The sequence below is a fragment of the Schistocerca serialis genome, chromosome 1, assembly GCF_023864345.2.
Source record: "Schistocerca serialis cubense isolate TAMUIC-IGC-003099 chromosome 1, iqSchSeri2.2, whole genome shotgun sequence".
NCBI classification, from domain to species: Eukaryota; Metazoa; Arthropoda; class Insecta; order Orthoptera; family Acrididae; genus Schistocerca; species Schistocerca serialis.
In genome coordinates this window covers 360,882,397-360,899,234 of record NC_064638.1, presented here as the reverse complement: position 1 = coordinate 360,899,234, position 16,838 = coordinate 360,882,397, and the positions used below count along the sequence as shown (strand labels likewise).

General features: G+C 37.5%; 1 protein-coding gene across 2 annotated transcripts in view; it reads right to left on the bottom strand.

The window, feature by feature from the left end:
- The window catches only part of LOC126470320 (FGGY carbohydrate kinase domain-containing protein), a 139,872-nt gene that overhangs the window by 39,975 nt on the left and 83,059 nt on the right, over positions 1–16,838 (bottom strand). For both annotated transcript variants that reach the window (XM_050098101.1, XM_050098110.1), the window contains exon 7: positions 9,592–9,742. In XM_050098101.1, the coding sequence (XP_049954058.1) occupies positions 9,592–9,742 (151 nt within the window). The remainder of the gene's footprint in view (positions 1–9,591; positions 9,743–16,838) is intronic.

Here is a 16,838-nt window from a genome sequence, read left to right as displayed (position 1 = left end):
GTTCAAAAAATGCTGTGAACAATTGTGAAATGTTCTCTCTTGTACAGCTCCAGGCTATGATGGATACAGATGGTCATCACACTGAGCAATGTTTGTAATCTGTAATGTAAACAAGCTATGCAATTAACAAATGTTGCCCTCTCATGTGGAAATTAAAATGTGTTTCTTTCCATGATTTATTCATCATTTCTCTTCCACATGTTTCCAAAAAGTTTCATTGTCCTACAGTCACTCATTTTCATGAGGGCTGTCTCAAGTAGCAAAAGTTTAATTACAACAACCCTATACCAGTTCTGAAAGCTGGAAAGTGTGTCTTTATATATGTGCTTATACTGTACATGTCTATCAGCAGTACTACACATTTTGCCTCCTGAAAATAAGTAATGGCCAGCATTTCTGTCCCATAATTCACAAGATCTGAATTATGACCAAATGTGAATAATGTGTTCTGCAGTAGTGTGTCCGTACCTCACATGTGCGTGTCCTGTAATTAAGCATACATAGTATTTATCCTTTCAAAATAAAAAGCAATTAGGGTTCTGTGCAACACAGAGTGATTTTCAAGATTAAAAAATCACTTTACACTGCCATCAATACATGTAAAAAGCCTATTTTGTCAATCTGTTATCCCAGGACCTATTATTTTGCAAAGGATCTTGTGCGCAGCTTGTCACAAAGTGTTTCGTGAACATTAGTATGTAACATATACTTAGAAGTGTAAGAGCAAATCAGGCTACTTCAGTGAGCGAGCAGCCAGCCTCCTTCTAGTCTTCTCAAGACAACTTGAGAAAGTAGTTTATAACGGAACATTGAACCACTCCAACAACTGTTGCAGTTTAGGCTGTGTAAAGGCTTCTCTGTAAGATAAAGTGATATATAATGTCTCAAACTGTTGGAATTTTCTGAATCTGGCCTTGACTGTATAAATAATAAACTGCTACCAGAGAAATAAAATCATAGGAATCAAACTAAATTCACAGCACGGAAACATACATATGGAGTCCTGCACATTCAATATATGACCCACTCCTGTTCTCAATCAGCAACTGGAAAATTCTAGAAAGACTGTCATGTTTGCAGGTAATACAAGCACATCAATAAAAGGCCAAAATAATGGAACAGGCTTACAACTGATACACAGTAAGCAGTTTAACTTTCAATCTTACAACAACCCATAATGTGCAGTTCCAGATAAATAACCTGCAGCTTGCAGAAACAGATATCTCTAGACACACACATTACATGAAACTCTGAGTATGAAATTCCAAGATGTTCACATGGCTAATAAAATGACATGACACCAATACGAAGTTAAGTTAACTAGAAAGCTTTGTTCTGCCTGTTTTGCACTTAAAAATTTCTCTCATTTTTTTTTTTTTTTTTACTTGTAAACAAGAGTGGTAGCATGCTTTGAATACTTCCACCCAATACTGTCCTATTCCATAACACTCTACAGCAACACAGCTAATGTCAAAATAATCTTCATTCTATAGAAGCATGCAGTAACAATATTATTTAACTGAACATCTTGCAGAAGCTTTATCAGAGAACTTGGGAGTCTTACACTGAAGTGCCACATCATTTACTCCATAATTATATTTTCAGTTAACAACAAAAGTGACTCCTCCTCCCCATGAACCATGGACCTTGCCGTTGGTGGGGAGGCTTGCGCGCCTCAGCGATACAGATGGCCATACCGTAGGTGCAACCGCAACGGAGGGGTATCTGTTGAGAGGCCAGACAAACGTGTGGTTCCTGAAGAGGGGCAGCAGACTTTTCAGTAGTTGCAGGGGCAACAGTCAGGATGATTGACTGATCTGTCCTTGTAACACTAATCAAAACAGCCTTGCTGTGCTGGTACTGCAAATGGCTGAAAGCGAGGGGAAACTAGGGCCGTAATTTTTACCAAGGGCATGCAGCCATACTGTATGGTTAAATGATGATGGCGTCCTCTTGTGTAAAATATTCCGGAGGTAAAACAGTCCCCCATTCGGATCTCCAGGCAGGGACTACTCAGGAGGACGTCATTATCAGGAGAAAGAAAACTGGCATTCTACAGATCTGAGCATGGAATGTCAGATCCCTTAATCAGGCAGGTAGGTTAGAAAATTTAAAAAGGGAAATGGATAGGTTAAAGTTAGATATAGTGGGAATTAGTGAAGTTCGGTGTCAGGAGGAACAATACTTTTGGTCAGCTGAATACAGGGTTATAAATACAAAATCAAATGGGGGTAACGCAGGAGTAGGTTTAATAATGAATAAAAAAATAGGAGTGTGGGTATGCTACTACAAACAGCATAGTGAACACATTATTGTGGCCAAGATAGACACGAAGCCCATGCCTACTACAGTAGTACAAGTTTATATGCCAACTAGCTCTGCAGATGATGAACAGATTGATGAAATGTATGATGAGATAAAAGAAATTATTCAGGTAGTGAAGGGAGACAAAAATTTAATAGTCATGGGTGACTGGAATTCAAGAGTAGGAAAAGGGAGAGAAGGAAACATAGTAGGTGAATATGGATTAAGGATAAGAAATGAAAGAGGAAGCCATCTGGTAGAACTTTGCACAGAGCATAACTTAATCATAGCTAACACTTGGTTCAAGAATCATAAAAGAAGGTTGTATACATGGAAGAATCCTGGAGATACTAGAAGGTATCAGATAGATTATATAATGGTAAGACACAGATTTTGGAACCAGGCTTTAAATTGTAAGACATTTCCAGGGGCTGGTGTGGACTCTGACCACAATATATTGATTATGAACTGTAGATTAAAACTGAAGAAACTGCAAAAAGACGGGAATTTAAAGAGATGGGACCTGGATAAATTGACTAAACCAGAGGTTGTACAGAGTTTCAGGGAGAGCATATGGGAACAATTGACAGGAATGGGGGGAAAGACGTACAGTAGAAGAATAGTGGGTAGCTCTGAGGGATGAAATAGTGAAGTCAGCAGAGGATCAAGTAGGTAAAAAGATGAGGGCTAGTAGAATTCCTTGGGTAACAGAAGAAATACTGAATTTAATTGATGAAAGGAGAAAATATAAAAATGCAGTAAATGAAGCAGGCAAAACGGAATACAAACGTCTCAAAAATGAGATCGACAGGAAGTGCCAAATGGCTAAGCAGGGATGGCTAGAGGACAAATGTAAGGATGTAGAGATATGGGAACAATTGACAGGAATGGGGGAAAGAAGTACAGTAGAAGAAGAGTGGGTAGCTCTGAGGGATGAAATAGTGAAGTCAGCAGAGGATCAAGTTGGTAAAAAGACGAGGGCTAATAGAAATCCTTGGGTACCAGAAGAAATATTAAATTTAATTGATGAAAGGAGAAAATATAAAAATGCAGTAAATGAAGCAGGCAAAAAGGAATACAAATGTCTCAAAAATGAGATTGACAGGAAGTGCCAAATGGCTAAGCAGGGATGGCTAGAGGACAAATGTAAGGATGTAGAGACATATACCACTAGGGGTAAGATAGATACTGCCTATAGGAAAACTAAAGAGACCTTTGGAGAAAAGAGAACCACTTGTATGAATATCAAGAGCTCAGATGGAAACCCAGTTCTAAGCAAAGAAAGGAAAGCAAAAAGGTGGAAGGAGTATATATATAGGGTTCTATACAAGGCCGATGTACTTGAGGACAATATTATGGAAATGGAAGAGGATGTAGAAGAAGATGAAATGGGAGATACGATACTGCATGAAGAGTTTGACAGAGCACTGAAAGACCTGGGTCGAAACAAGGCCCCGGGAGTAGACAACATTCCATTAGAACTACTGACGGTCTTGTGAGAGCCAGTCCTGACAAAACTCTACCATCTGGTGAGCAAGATATATGAGACAGGTGAAATACCCTCAGATTTCAAGAATAATATAATAATTCCAATCCCAAAGAAAGCAGGTGTTGACAGAAGTGAAAATTACTGAACTATCAGTTTAATAAGTCACAGCTGCAAAACACTACCACGAATTCTTTTCAGACGAATGGAAATACTTGTAGAAGCCGACCTCGGCAAAGATCAGTTTGGATTCCGTAGAAATATTGGAACACGTGAGGCAATACTGACCTTACGACTTTACTTAGAAGAAACATTAAGGAAAGGCAAACCTATGTTTCTAGCATTTGTAGACTTAGAGAAAGCTTTTGACAATGTTGACTGGAATACTCTCTTTCAAATTCTGAAGGTGGAAGGGGTAAAATACAGGGATCAAAAGGTTATTTGCAATTTGTACAGAAACCAGATGGCAGTAATAAGCGTCAAGGAGCATGAAAGGGAAGCAGTGGTTGGGACGGGAGTGAGACAGGGTTGTAGCCTCTCCCCGGTGTTATTCAATCTGTATATTGAGCAAGCAGTAAAGGATATAAAAGAAAAATTCGTAGTATGAATTAAAATCCATAGACAAGAAATAAAAACTTTGAGGTTCGCCAATGACATTGTAATTCTGTCAGAGACAGCAAAGGACTTTCAAGAGCAATGGAATGGAATGGACAGTGTCTTGAAAGGAGGATATAAGATGAACATCAACAAAAGCAAAACGAGGATAATGCAATGTAGTCAAATTAAGTTGGGTGATGCTGAGGGAATTAAACCAGGAAATGAGAGACTTAAAGTCGTGAAGGAGTTTTGCTATTTCGGGAGCAAAATAACTGGTGATGGTCGAAGTAGAGAAGATATAAAATGTAGACTGGCAATGGCAAGGAAAGCGTTTCTGAAGAAGAGCAATTTGTTAATATCGAGTATAGATTTAAGTGTCAGGAAGTCGTTTCTGAAAGTATTTGTATGGAGTGTAGTCATGTATGGAAGTGAAACATGGATGATAAATAGTTTGGACGAGAAGAGAATAGAAGCTTTCGAAATGTGGCGCTACAGAAGAATGCTGAAGATTACATGGGTAGATGACATAACTAATGAGGAGGTATTGAACAGAATTGGGGATAAGAGGAGTTTGTGGGTCACCTTGACAAGAAGAACAGACTGGTTGGTAGGACATGTTCTGAGGCATCAAGGGATCACAAATTTAGCATTGGAGGGCAGCATGGAGGGTAAAAATCATAAATAAATACACTAAGCATATTCAGAAGGATGTAGGATGCAGTAAGTACTGGGAGATGATGAAGCTTGCACAGGATAGGGTAGCACGGAGAGCTGCATCAAACCAGTCTCAGGACTGAAGACCACAACAACAACAACAAAAGTGAATTTAGGATGAACTGTGAAATTCACAACCACAATATTAGAAGTAAAAATAATTTCCACACGGGCTAGGCATCCACATTTATGCTTCAGAATGGAAGTTTATACTCTGCTGCAAATGTCTATAACAGACTGCAGGCAGACATAAGGTAAGAAATTTGACAGGTTTTGATACTCAAAACTAATGCAAAAGATACTTCCACTATAATTTAACAGAATATTTGTACTCTGGGATGCAAGTTTTGGTTAACACCAATGTTTGCATTAAATAAGCTTTCATTTCTCCCGTATAATGAGAGTTGACAATATTCTGTGTGAAGCTACATACACACATACTTTGAATTATTAGGTGAAAATGCAGCTGAGTATTGTAAGAGGATGAACACTGTCTTTAATCAAAGCTGCTACTTTTCTGTTAATGTATATACTAAATTAATCTTAAAGGAGTTACCATGACTATCAGTGTGAATAGATTAGCATTAGCAGTAATCGGCCGCAAGTGTACATTACAGATGTAGTCTATAGTGGCCATTTCCATCAACTGATAAATAATTAAACTAGTTAAACAACCCTGAAGGATCTCATTCATGGTGAAATAAATGGAATACAGTGCACATGAATATCACATAACACAAAATTGCCATTACATGGCACTGCTGCGTGTGAAAAGGAAATGATTCTGCTCTTGGGAGGAAGACTGTACTTTTAAGACACAGCTTTTTTGAAAATACTTTGATTATTTTTTGTGCTGGCAAATGCCTTTGCCAGCATACCAGGTGGCACTAGGAAACACTGTGTAGCAGGTGCTGTACTAGGTGTACCTATGTCAAGAGAAGACCAAGACACACCCCCAGGCTATGTGCCGATAATGCCCCCTGGATTGCATGCATTAAGGCTACTGCCGCCGACTGAGCAAGCTCAATCACTCAGACTCTCCACTTCAGTACCTCAGTATGTCACATTGGGACTCAGCTCACATTGCACCTCAATATGTCGCACTGTGCTCTAGTCTTCCACAGTGATAGTCATCACCTCGCATCTTAGCTAGCTGTGAGGGAATGTTAGCCATTGTGTATAGCTGTGATATGGACACAGACACGATTCAAGTATTAGTAATGTTAACCACCAAACTTCAGATTGGACATCATTGATGTTAAGTACTCAATTGCTTCCTGTGATAAAGTGGATTCTAACCACGTGTGCATTTTGCGTTGTAGTGAGAAGAAACTGGTTACCCACCTATCATACAACTCTCTCCACATCCAGCCATAAACCACAAAACATTACAGGTGGGCAGAGCCACAACAAGTGTCAACAACTCTGAGCAACATGTTTTGTTTGCTTTTTGTGTGTTCTATGTTGCTGCAGGGGAACTGTCATTACAGAAATTCTATTTGCTCATTTGTTCTTGTTGTTGCGTATATTACAGGAGGGGAGCTGCAGAATTAATCTGTTTCTCTTTTCAGGGGCTTTGCACATTGCTTTTCTATTTATCTTTTCACATTTTGCTGTAATTTGTTAGTGTCTGAATGGCTACCCCCTACCACCTCCACCCCCTCGCCCCCCTGCCTCAGCCATGGACTGCTCCTGCTTTGGAACTAAATCAGATTTTTCAGTTTAAGGGTCATCAAATCACCACATTGCTGTCTACTGTATAGCAATTGCTTGCTACACAAGTTGAGTCAGCTGCCCACCCGGCTAACCAACTGATCCAACAAGTGCCACTGAACAACTTTCCACCATTTCGGCACTTTGGTGAAAAAGAACAGGAATGGCTCTAATGTCTCACCCAGTTACAGGCCCACTGTTGAAAGTCCATCAAATTAAAGATACTGTGAAATCTCATTATTTCCTGTCCGTCGCGGCAAGGCATGTTTTTCACTTAATTCAAAAATTCTTCTCTACGTCATCTCCCTACACACTCTGCTACTTTAAGTAGTACGAGCATTAAGTCAGTATTACGAACAGCAGATTAAGGTTGCAGCAACCAGGTTTCAGTTCTTTCACTGTAAGAAAAAGCTGGAGCAGACATATCATCAGTGGTATACCAACTTACAGGGGGTCTCACTAAGAAATGTAAATTCAAGTGTAGTTGGGCCAACTCAGACTCTCCACTTCAGTACCTCAGTACGCCGCACTGGGACTCAACTTACATTGCACCTCAATACAATGTACTGTGCTCTAGTTTTCCACAGTGATAGTCATCGCCTCACACCCTAGCTAGTTGTGAGGGAACGTTAGTCATTGTATATAGCTGTGATATGGACACAGACAAGATTCTAGAATTAGTACTTTTAACCATCGAACTTCAGATTGGATATAATTGAAGTTAAGTACTCGATTGGTTCCTGTAATAAAGTGGATTTAAACTACATGCGCATTTTGTGTTGCAGTGAGTGGAAACCAGCCACCCACTTATCATACCACCCTCTCCTCATCAAGCCAGGAACCACAGAACATTACAGGAGGGCACAGCTAAAACATATGCTTCAGTAGTTTTTTTCGGCACTAATATGAAGGCAGCAGTCATGTAGAAGCTTGCAAGACTTGTTAACTGGCATAAACAATCTGCTTTCTGATTTGGAAACTATCAGACAGAGCGATGCAATGTTGTGCAACAGATAGCAGCTGCATTAATAGCAGCTGACAGTGACTCACAGGCTGCCCAAGTAAAAAGGACAAACTTGCCTCTGAAATGATAGTTTTTAAGTTTTGAATGCTCATTGTCTCCACCCATATAAGGAAATGTGTGTACACACAGCATAACTTCAACAGAAGATTCGATGAGAAGTTTTCTTTTTAAGACATCACAAACACCTTGCAAATTGAGACAGTTGGCAAACTAAAAATCTTTGATAGCTTGTGATCTACTGAAAGACATATTCTTGGGTGATGAACTGAGTTCATAATTCCATTTTAATGAACAACATCTTAATGGTTGATGTAAGGAGGCTAGATCAACTGTTGAAGTATTTATGAAAACTATACTGTATCATCAACTCAGCTGAATAACCAAAAATACTCCTGTCAATCATAATTAGAAAATCTCAAAAACTGGATGTCATGTATTGTTTAGTGTGGATATAGAGACTGCTAACTGCTATCCAACATGTGGTTCCCCCCAAATCCTTGTGAGGAGAGTGAGACTGGAAAGTAATTTGCACCTGATGTCTTTACAAAGTCCATTATAGTTTGGTGAGGATTAAGCTCTTTTAGTGCCTGTAGTTTGTTTTGTTTTAATGGCTGTTACAGTATAGTCATTAGTTCACCTTCAAAGTGCCATATACTATATATTTTGAAAAACCACTGCAATGTTTAGTTCACATACTGTGTTAGTTTCAGATGTATACCAACAAAACTGATGGTGTTGATGATTCTATTCTTGCACATACAAGAATATGTCCAAATCATTATCTAGCCATATTGGTATAGATTTTCTGATGGTTGCCATACTCTATTTGAAACTGAATGCCAGGGATAGTTTCTCCAATAATCACACTTGTCAGTCTGTAAATATTTTCATATAGACCCAGCATTCTACTTATGTGACCTGAATGATGGTAGGCTATTAAACTCTAATACAAAGGAAGGGAAGGGCGGGGGGTGAAATAGAGAGATGTAGATATTGTTTTAGTCTTCCTCATTTCTTTGGCTAAATGATTGCCTGTTTTAAACAAGTAAAAAAAGTGTAACTATATTGACAGTTAACTCATTTTACTTAGTTTTTACTGTTACGTTATTATTTGTGTGTGGGCATGTATTGCAACCATCTCTTTCCAGTACACCTGTGTAATCTTTTAAAGTTTAGAAATCTCTAATTTACACCACAACAAAATCTGAGGCTGCAAGTGTAATGAGACAATGTTAGGTGGGAACCTTTATTGTCATTCTTTTCAGAGCAAAGAATACAAGACAAATTGTCCATCTACATTTGCATAAATTGTTGACTTAGTAAATCAAATTCTACTAATTTTGGAATGACATCTGTGGATGCCATCATCTGCCAAATTTTGGTCAGCTTACTTAGTTCTGATCATTTGCAAGATCGCTTGAATGGGCTCACATTATATTCAATAACTGGCTCACATAATGTGAATGTGTCGTGACACGGGAGAATGAAATCAAATCAAATCAAATCAAACTCTTTTATCCAACTGAAACACTGTGGTTTATTCAATCTAAGTTCAAGTAAGAGCCAATAATGCAAACATCGCAGCTGCCTCATGTGAGAGGTATGGTACTGCAGTATGGATTTAATGGTCTATAATCAAGACTTCAGAACAATTTGAGTTCACCAAGGCAATAACACAAAATTATTCATATTAAAATTTTCAGAGGAGCCGTCTATGTGACAATACTAAGCCAACTAAAAGTGAAATACTAACCATTCCTTGAAGAGATGGGTCTGCCAAAGGAGAGCGATTACCATGAAAATCAGGCCACATGTGCACATTGCATGTTAGCATAGCTACCGATTTCAGTTCTTGCTTCTGGGCCATTTTCTCCAGTAGATTGTTTAAATATTCTTGTACATGCCTAGAAACAACACAGTTAAGCAACTGCTGATGACTATTGAAGAAAAGTCACTTAAATGCCATACAAAGTAATACCACAATGAGCTACAGACATTGTTCCAATTATTTTTTTTCTTTTTTCTGTCATCAATATAAAGCATAAACTTCCTATCACCAAACATATGTATAAATAGATCCACTTACACATACTGCATAACGCAACCATTTGAAGGAGGTTGTAGTTAAAATGCTGGCATACTCAAGTAAATCATATACAAGTTCAGGGGATTCATTAACTTATTCACATGGTATTGTCTTATTTTATATTTTAATATAACACAATTATCACACACCACAAGGCCAACAGCTGTGATGCATTCGCTAACTCTATCATCATTTCAAGAGTAATGAAGGTCAAACCCATATCTGGTCATCAAGATTTAGGTTCTCAATAGTATATCTGAAGCACTTCAAGAGACTGCTGGAACAGTTGCTTGAACAATTGATTACTAATTTCCTTCTTTGTACTTACTGAACTGAATTGGCGCAGAGTCATTACACTGATGGAACATTAACCACCGCCACTATCATCAGCATCATTACTAATACTACTATTACTATTTCTACTTTTACTATTTCTACTACTACTACGTCTACTACTCCTACGTCTACTACTACTACTGATTAATAATAATAATAATAATAATAATAATAATAGCTCTCATTCTCTCTTGAGATGCTCATTCAACTGATTCATTAACATATTCACACTGTACTGCCCAGGTGGAAGCAGTAGAAAGGAAACTATTCAGTCAAATGTAAAGTGTTGGGTAGTACAGGTAACAAGTTTACTACTACTACTACTACTACTACTACTACTAATAATAATAATAATAATTATTATTATTATTATTATTTCTTTCTTGTCTCAGACGTTATGTCTGGTTAAAAATGGAAGGTTTGATTGATTGATTGATTTCTTTATTAATCCATGTAACAATTTACATTGTGTGGATTTCGTCAGCAAAAACATATACAATACAATATACCTACAATTATACACATAAAATTAGTATTTACACACATTTTTGAGGTATCTTAAATTAGTTTTATATCCTTATGTAATTTGTAATTTTCTTATAGTACTGTACAATTTTTGATTACATATCATAATTATTTCCTCATGTATTACAATGCAGGCTACTTTAATTACACTACATGTTTTAATTCAGATAGTCCGTTACTGCGTAATAACTTTTATTTAATAAAAAAAATTTTAGTTTTGTTTTGAACTGTCCGATTGTGTCAATATCTCTTATTTTTTGGGGTAATTTATTATATAATTTAACAGCATTGTACAACAAGCTCTGCTGAGTTTTAACTTTATTTTTCCTCTCTAGATGCAGATTGAATTGGTTTCTAGTTTCATAGCTGTGTACTAATGAATTTTTCATATAGCAGTCAATATTTTTTTTTACATACATAACACTTTGAAAAATGTATTCACAGGGGACAGTTAGGATTTCCAGCTTTTGGAAATGTTCAAGGCAGTGAGCCCTACTGCCACTCTTGGTTATTATACGAATTGCTCTTTTTTGTAATTTGAAAACTATTTGAATATTTTTACTGCTGACTCCCCAAAATATTATTCCATAGGTAATAACAGAGTGGATATAAGAAAAATATACAGATCTGACACATGTAGTATCACAAACTGCAGTCAGAATTCTCAGAGCATAGCATGCTGTAGCGATTCTGTTACTAAGTATTTTAATATGTTCTTCCCACTTTAACTGACTGTCAACATGCATACCAAGAAATTTTGTGTAGTCTACACATTCTATAGTTTCATTGTTTAACTTAAAGTTGTTAAAGTGTGGTTTTTTGCAGACATAGAAGTTAACAGCATTTGTTTTTTTAAGATTTAGTGTTAGTTTATTATTGGATGCCCACTCACGTACACTGTTTAGTGTTTGTTCGGCTTTTTCTTTTAGTGCATCTGGTGATTTGTCACTGATTAGAACATTTGAGTCATCTGCAAACAATATTGTTTGTCCATGCTTGATGCTCTGTGGGAAGTCGTTTATGTAAATGAGGAATAGTACTGGGCCAAGGACACTACCCTGTGGGACACCTATATTTACATAATTTGGGTCTGAAGTATACTTTACAATATAGTTTGAGCAACTTGAAATATGTGAGATTTCAGTTATCTGTCTTCTATTTTTTAGATATGACTGGAACCACTTTTTCACAAGTCCCCTAATTCCAAGTTCATCTAACTTATTTAACAATATGTTGTGGTCTACTGTATCAAACGCTTTAGTTAGATCAAGAAATATACCTGTTGTGTAGTTCCCTTTATCTAATGCTTCTAGAATGTGTTTTGTGAGGTGTGCTGTTGCTGATTCTGTGCTTTTCCCTGATCGAAATCCAAACTGGTCAACAGACAGTAAGTTGTATTTATTTAAATAATTGATTAGCCTATCTTTCATAATAGTTTCTAATATTTTTGCAAAGCATGATAGTAGAGAAATTGGCCTATAATTTTCAATTATTCCTGCATCACCTTTTTTGAAGAGAGGTAGTAATTTCGCATATTTTAAATAGTCTGGAAAGTAGCCCTGCTTGAAAGATTGATTTATAATATCAACTAAAAGTGGAAGTAGGCTCTTGATACAGTCCTTAATTATAAAAATGGGGACTTCATCCAGACCAGCTGAGTTTTTGTTTTTCAGTTTGCTGACTGCTTTATAGACTTCTTCCTGTGTTGTAGGGAATAACACCATTGAGTGTGATACACCATTATTTGGCTTTTTGACCTGAGGGGCTGTTAGAAAATTTTCCTGTAATTTTATTCCTATGCTACTAAAATAATCATTTATATAGTTTGCCAAATATATTGGGTCTTTTATTAAAGTCCCTTCCTCTTTGATTTTCAAGTTTGACAGATTCATTTTCCTGGTACCAGTTTCCTGCTTCACAATCTTCCATACTGCCTTATTTTTGTTTTCAGCAGAGTGCACTATTTTGGAGTTATGAGCTCTCTTTGCTGCAAACAATATTTTCCTATATGTTTTCCTATATCTTTTATAAAAGAGTGAGAAAGCAGGATTAGTTTGGCTGTGTTTAATGGAGCTCAGGTACTTTAGTGTTTCAGATGATTTTTTGATTCCTTTTGTGACCCACTTGCTTTTTCCTGCTGTTGGTAATGGACATAATACTTTAGGAAATGTTTCTTCAAAATTTAATTTAATCAATGTCATGAAATTTTTGAATTTTTCATTTGCATCTACCTCTGAGTATACTGAGTCCCATGTTTGTCCTGCTATCTGTTTGGCAAACTCATGTCTATTTTTTTTAGTGACACGGACCTTGATCAAGCGTGACTTCCTTTTAACTATACGGTATATGTTACATTGCATTTAGGAACTTTCAGGTAATTGAACAAGTGTCAATAATTACAGATTTCTGTAGTTGTATATATAAGTTTGGATGTAGCTGTATTGCATTGATGTACTGGTGGACATTGTGTGGTATGACTCCTGTAGTTGATAGTATAATTGGTATAATGTCAACTTTATCCTGATGCCACATGTCCTTGACTTCCTCAGCCAGTTGGATGTATTTTTCAATTTTTTCTCTTGTTTTCTTTTGTATATTTGTTGTATTGGGTATGGATATTTCGATTAGTTGTGTTAATTTCTTCTTTTTATTGGTGAGTATGATGTCAGGTTTGTTATGTGGTGTTGTTTTATCTGTTATAATGGTTCTGTTCCAGTATAATTTGTATTCATCGTTCTCCAGTACATTTTGTGGTGCATACTTGTATATGGGAACATGTTGTTTTATAAGTTTATGTTGCAAGGCAAGCTGTTGATGTATTATTTTTGCTACATTGTCATGTCTTCTGGGGTATTCTGCATTTGCTAGTATTGTACATCCACTTGTGATGTGATCTACTGTTTCTATTTGTTGTTTGCAAAGTCTGCATTTATCTGTTGTGGTATTGGGATCTTTAATAATATGCTTGCTGTAATATCTGGTGTTTATTGTTTGATCCTGTATTGCAATCATGAATCCTTCCGTCTCACTGTATATACTGCCTTTTCTTAGCCATATGTTGGATGCGTCTTGATCGATGTGTGGCTGTGTTAGATGATATGGGTGCTTGCCATGTAGTGTTTTCTTTTTCCAATTTACTTTCTTCGTATCTGTTGATGTTATGTGATCTAAAGGGTTGTAGAAGTGGTTATGAAATTGCAATGGTGTAGCCGATGTATTTATATGAGTGATTGCTTTCTGTATTTTGCTAGTTTCTGCTCGTTCTATAAAGAATTTTCTTAAACTGTCTACCTGTCCATAATGTAGGTTTTTTATGTTGATAAATCCCCTTCCTCCTTCCTTTCTGCTTAATGTGAATCTTTCAGTTGCTGAATGTATGTGATGTATTCTATATTTGTGGCATTGTGATCGTGTAAGTGTATTGAGTGCTTCTAGGTCTGTGTTACTCCATTTCACTACTCCAAATGAGTAGGTCAATATTGGTATAGCATAAGTATTTATAGCTTTTGTCTAGTTTCTTGCTGTCAATTCTGTTTTCAGTATTTTTGTTAGTCTTTGTCTATATTTTTCTTTTAGTTCTTCTTTAATATTTGTATTATCTATTCCTATTTTTTGTCTGTATCCTAGATATTTATAGGCATCTGTTTTTTCCATCGCTTCTATGCAGTTGCTGTGGTTATCCAATATGTAATCTACATCTACATCTACATCTACATCTACATCGATACTCCGCAAGCCACCCAACGGTGTGTGGCAGAGGGCACTTTACGTGCCACTGTCATTACCTCCCTTTCCTGTTCCAGTCGCGTATGGTTCGCGGGAAGAACGACTGTCTGAAAGCCTCCGTGCGCGCTCTAATCTCTCTAATTTTACATTTGTCATCTCCTCGGGAGGCATAAGTAGGGGGAAGCAATATATTCGATACCTCATCCAGAAACGCACCCTCTCGAAACCTGGCGAGCAAGCCACACCGCGATGCAGAGCGCCTCTCTTGCAGAGTCTGCCACTTGAGTTTATTAAACATCTCCGTAACGCTATCACGGTTACCAAATAACCCTGTGACGAAACGCGCCGCTCTTCTTTGTATCTTCTCTATCTCCTCCGTCAGACCGATCTGGTACGGATCCCACACTGATGAGCAATACTCAAGTATAGGTCGAACGAGTGTTTTGTAAGCCACCTCCTTTGTTGATGGACTACATTTTCTAAGCACTCACCCAATGAATCTCAACCTGGTACCCACCTTACCAACAATTAATTTTATATGATCATTCCACTTCAAATCTTTCCGCACGCATACTCCCAGATATTTTACAGAAGTAACTGCTACCAGTGTTTGTTCCGCTATCATATAATCATACAATAAAGGATCCTTCTTTCTATGTATTCGCAATACATTACATTTGTCTATGTTAAGGGACAGTTGCCACTCCCTGCACCAAGTGCCTATCCGCTGCAGATCTTCCTCCATTTCGCTACAATTTTCTAATGCTGCAACTTCTCTGTATACTACAGCATCATCCGCGAAAAGCCGCATGGAACTTCCGACACTATCTACTAAGTCATTTATATATATTGTGAAAAGCAATGGTCCCATAACACTCCCCTGTGGCACGCCAGAGGTTACTTTAACGTCTGTAGACGTCTCTCCATTATAACAACATGCTGTGTTCTGTTTGCTAAAAACTCTTCAATCCAGCCACACAGCTGGTCTGATATTCCGTAGACTCTTACTTTGTTTATCAGGCGACAGTGCGGAACTGTATCGAACGCCTTCCGGAAGTCAAGAAAAATAGCATCTACCTGGGAGCCTGTATCTAATATTTTCTGGGTCTCATGAACAAGTAAGGCGAGTTGGGTCTCACACGATCGCTGTTTCCGGAATCCATGTTGATTCCTACATAGTAGATTCTGGGTTTCCAGAAATGACATGATACTCGAGCAAAAAACATGTTCTAAAATTCTACAAGAGATCGACGTAAGAGATATAGGTCTATAGTTTTGCGCATCTGCTCAAAGACCCTTCTTGAAGACTGGGACTATCTGTGCTCTTTTTCAATCATTTGGAACCCTCCGTTCCTCTAGAGATTTGCGGTACACGGCTGTTAGAAGGGGGGCAAGTTCTTTCGCGTACTCTGTGAAGAATCGAATTGGTATCCCGTCAGGTCCAGTGGACTTTCCTCTATTGAGTGATTCCAGTTGCTTTTCTATTCCTTGGACACTTATTTCGATGTCAGCCATTTTTTCGTTTGTGCGAGGATTTAGAGAAGGAACTGCAGTGCGGTCTTCCTCTGTGAAACAGCTTTGGAAAAAGGTGTTTAGTATTTCAGCTTTACGCGTGTCATCCTCTGTTTCAATGCCATCATCATCCCGTAGTGTCTGGATATGCTGTTTCGAGCCACTTACTGATTTAACGTAAGACCAGAACTTCCTAGGATTTTCTGTCAAGTCGGTACATAGAATTTTACTTTCGAATTCACTGAATGCTTCACCCATAGCCCTCCTTACGCTAACTTTGACATCGTTTAGCTTCTGTTTGTCTGAGAGGTTTTGGCTGCGTTTAAACTTGGAGTGGAGTGTTTAGTGTGTTTTCATTTGACTATGCTATTTTTCTTACATTTGTCTGTTCCAAAAGCCATATTTATATCATTGCTGAATACTTCTGTTATCTTTAGTAATTGGTTGAGTTGTTGATTTGTTGCTGCCAGTAGTTTTAGATCATCCATGTATAGCATATGTGTGATTTTGTGTGGGTATGTTCCAGTAATATTGTATCCATAATTTGTATTATGTAGCATGTTGGATAGTGGGTTCAGAGCAAGGCAGAACCAGAAAGGACTTAATGAGTCTCCTTGGTATATTCCATGCTTAATCTGTATTGGCTGTGATGTGATATTATTTGAATTTGTTTGGATATTAAGTGTGGTTTTCCAATTTTTCATTACTATGTTTAGGAACCGTATCAATTTAGGATCTACTTTGTATATTTCCAATATTTGTAGTAACCATGAGTGGGGTATACTATCAAAAGCTTTTTGGTAATCAATGTATGC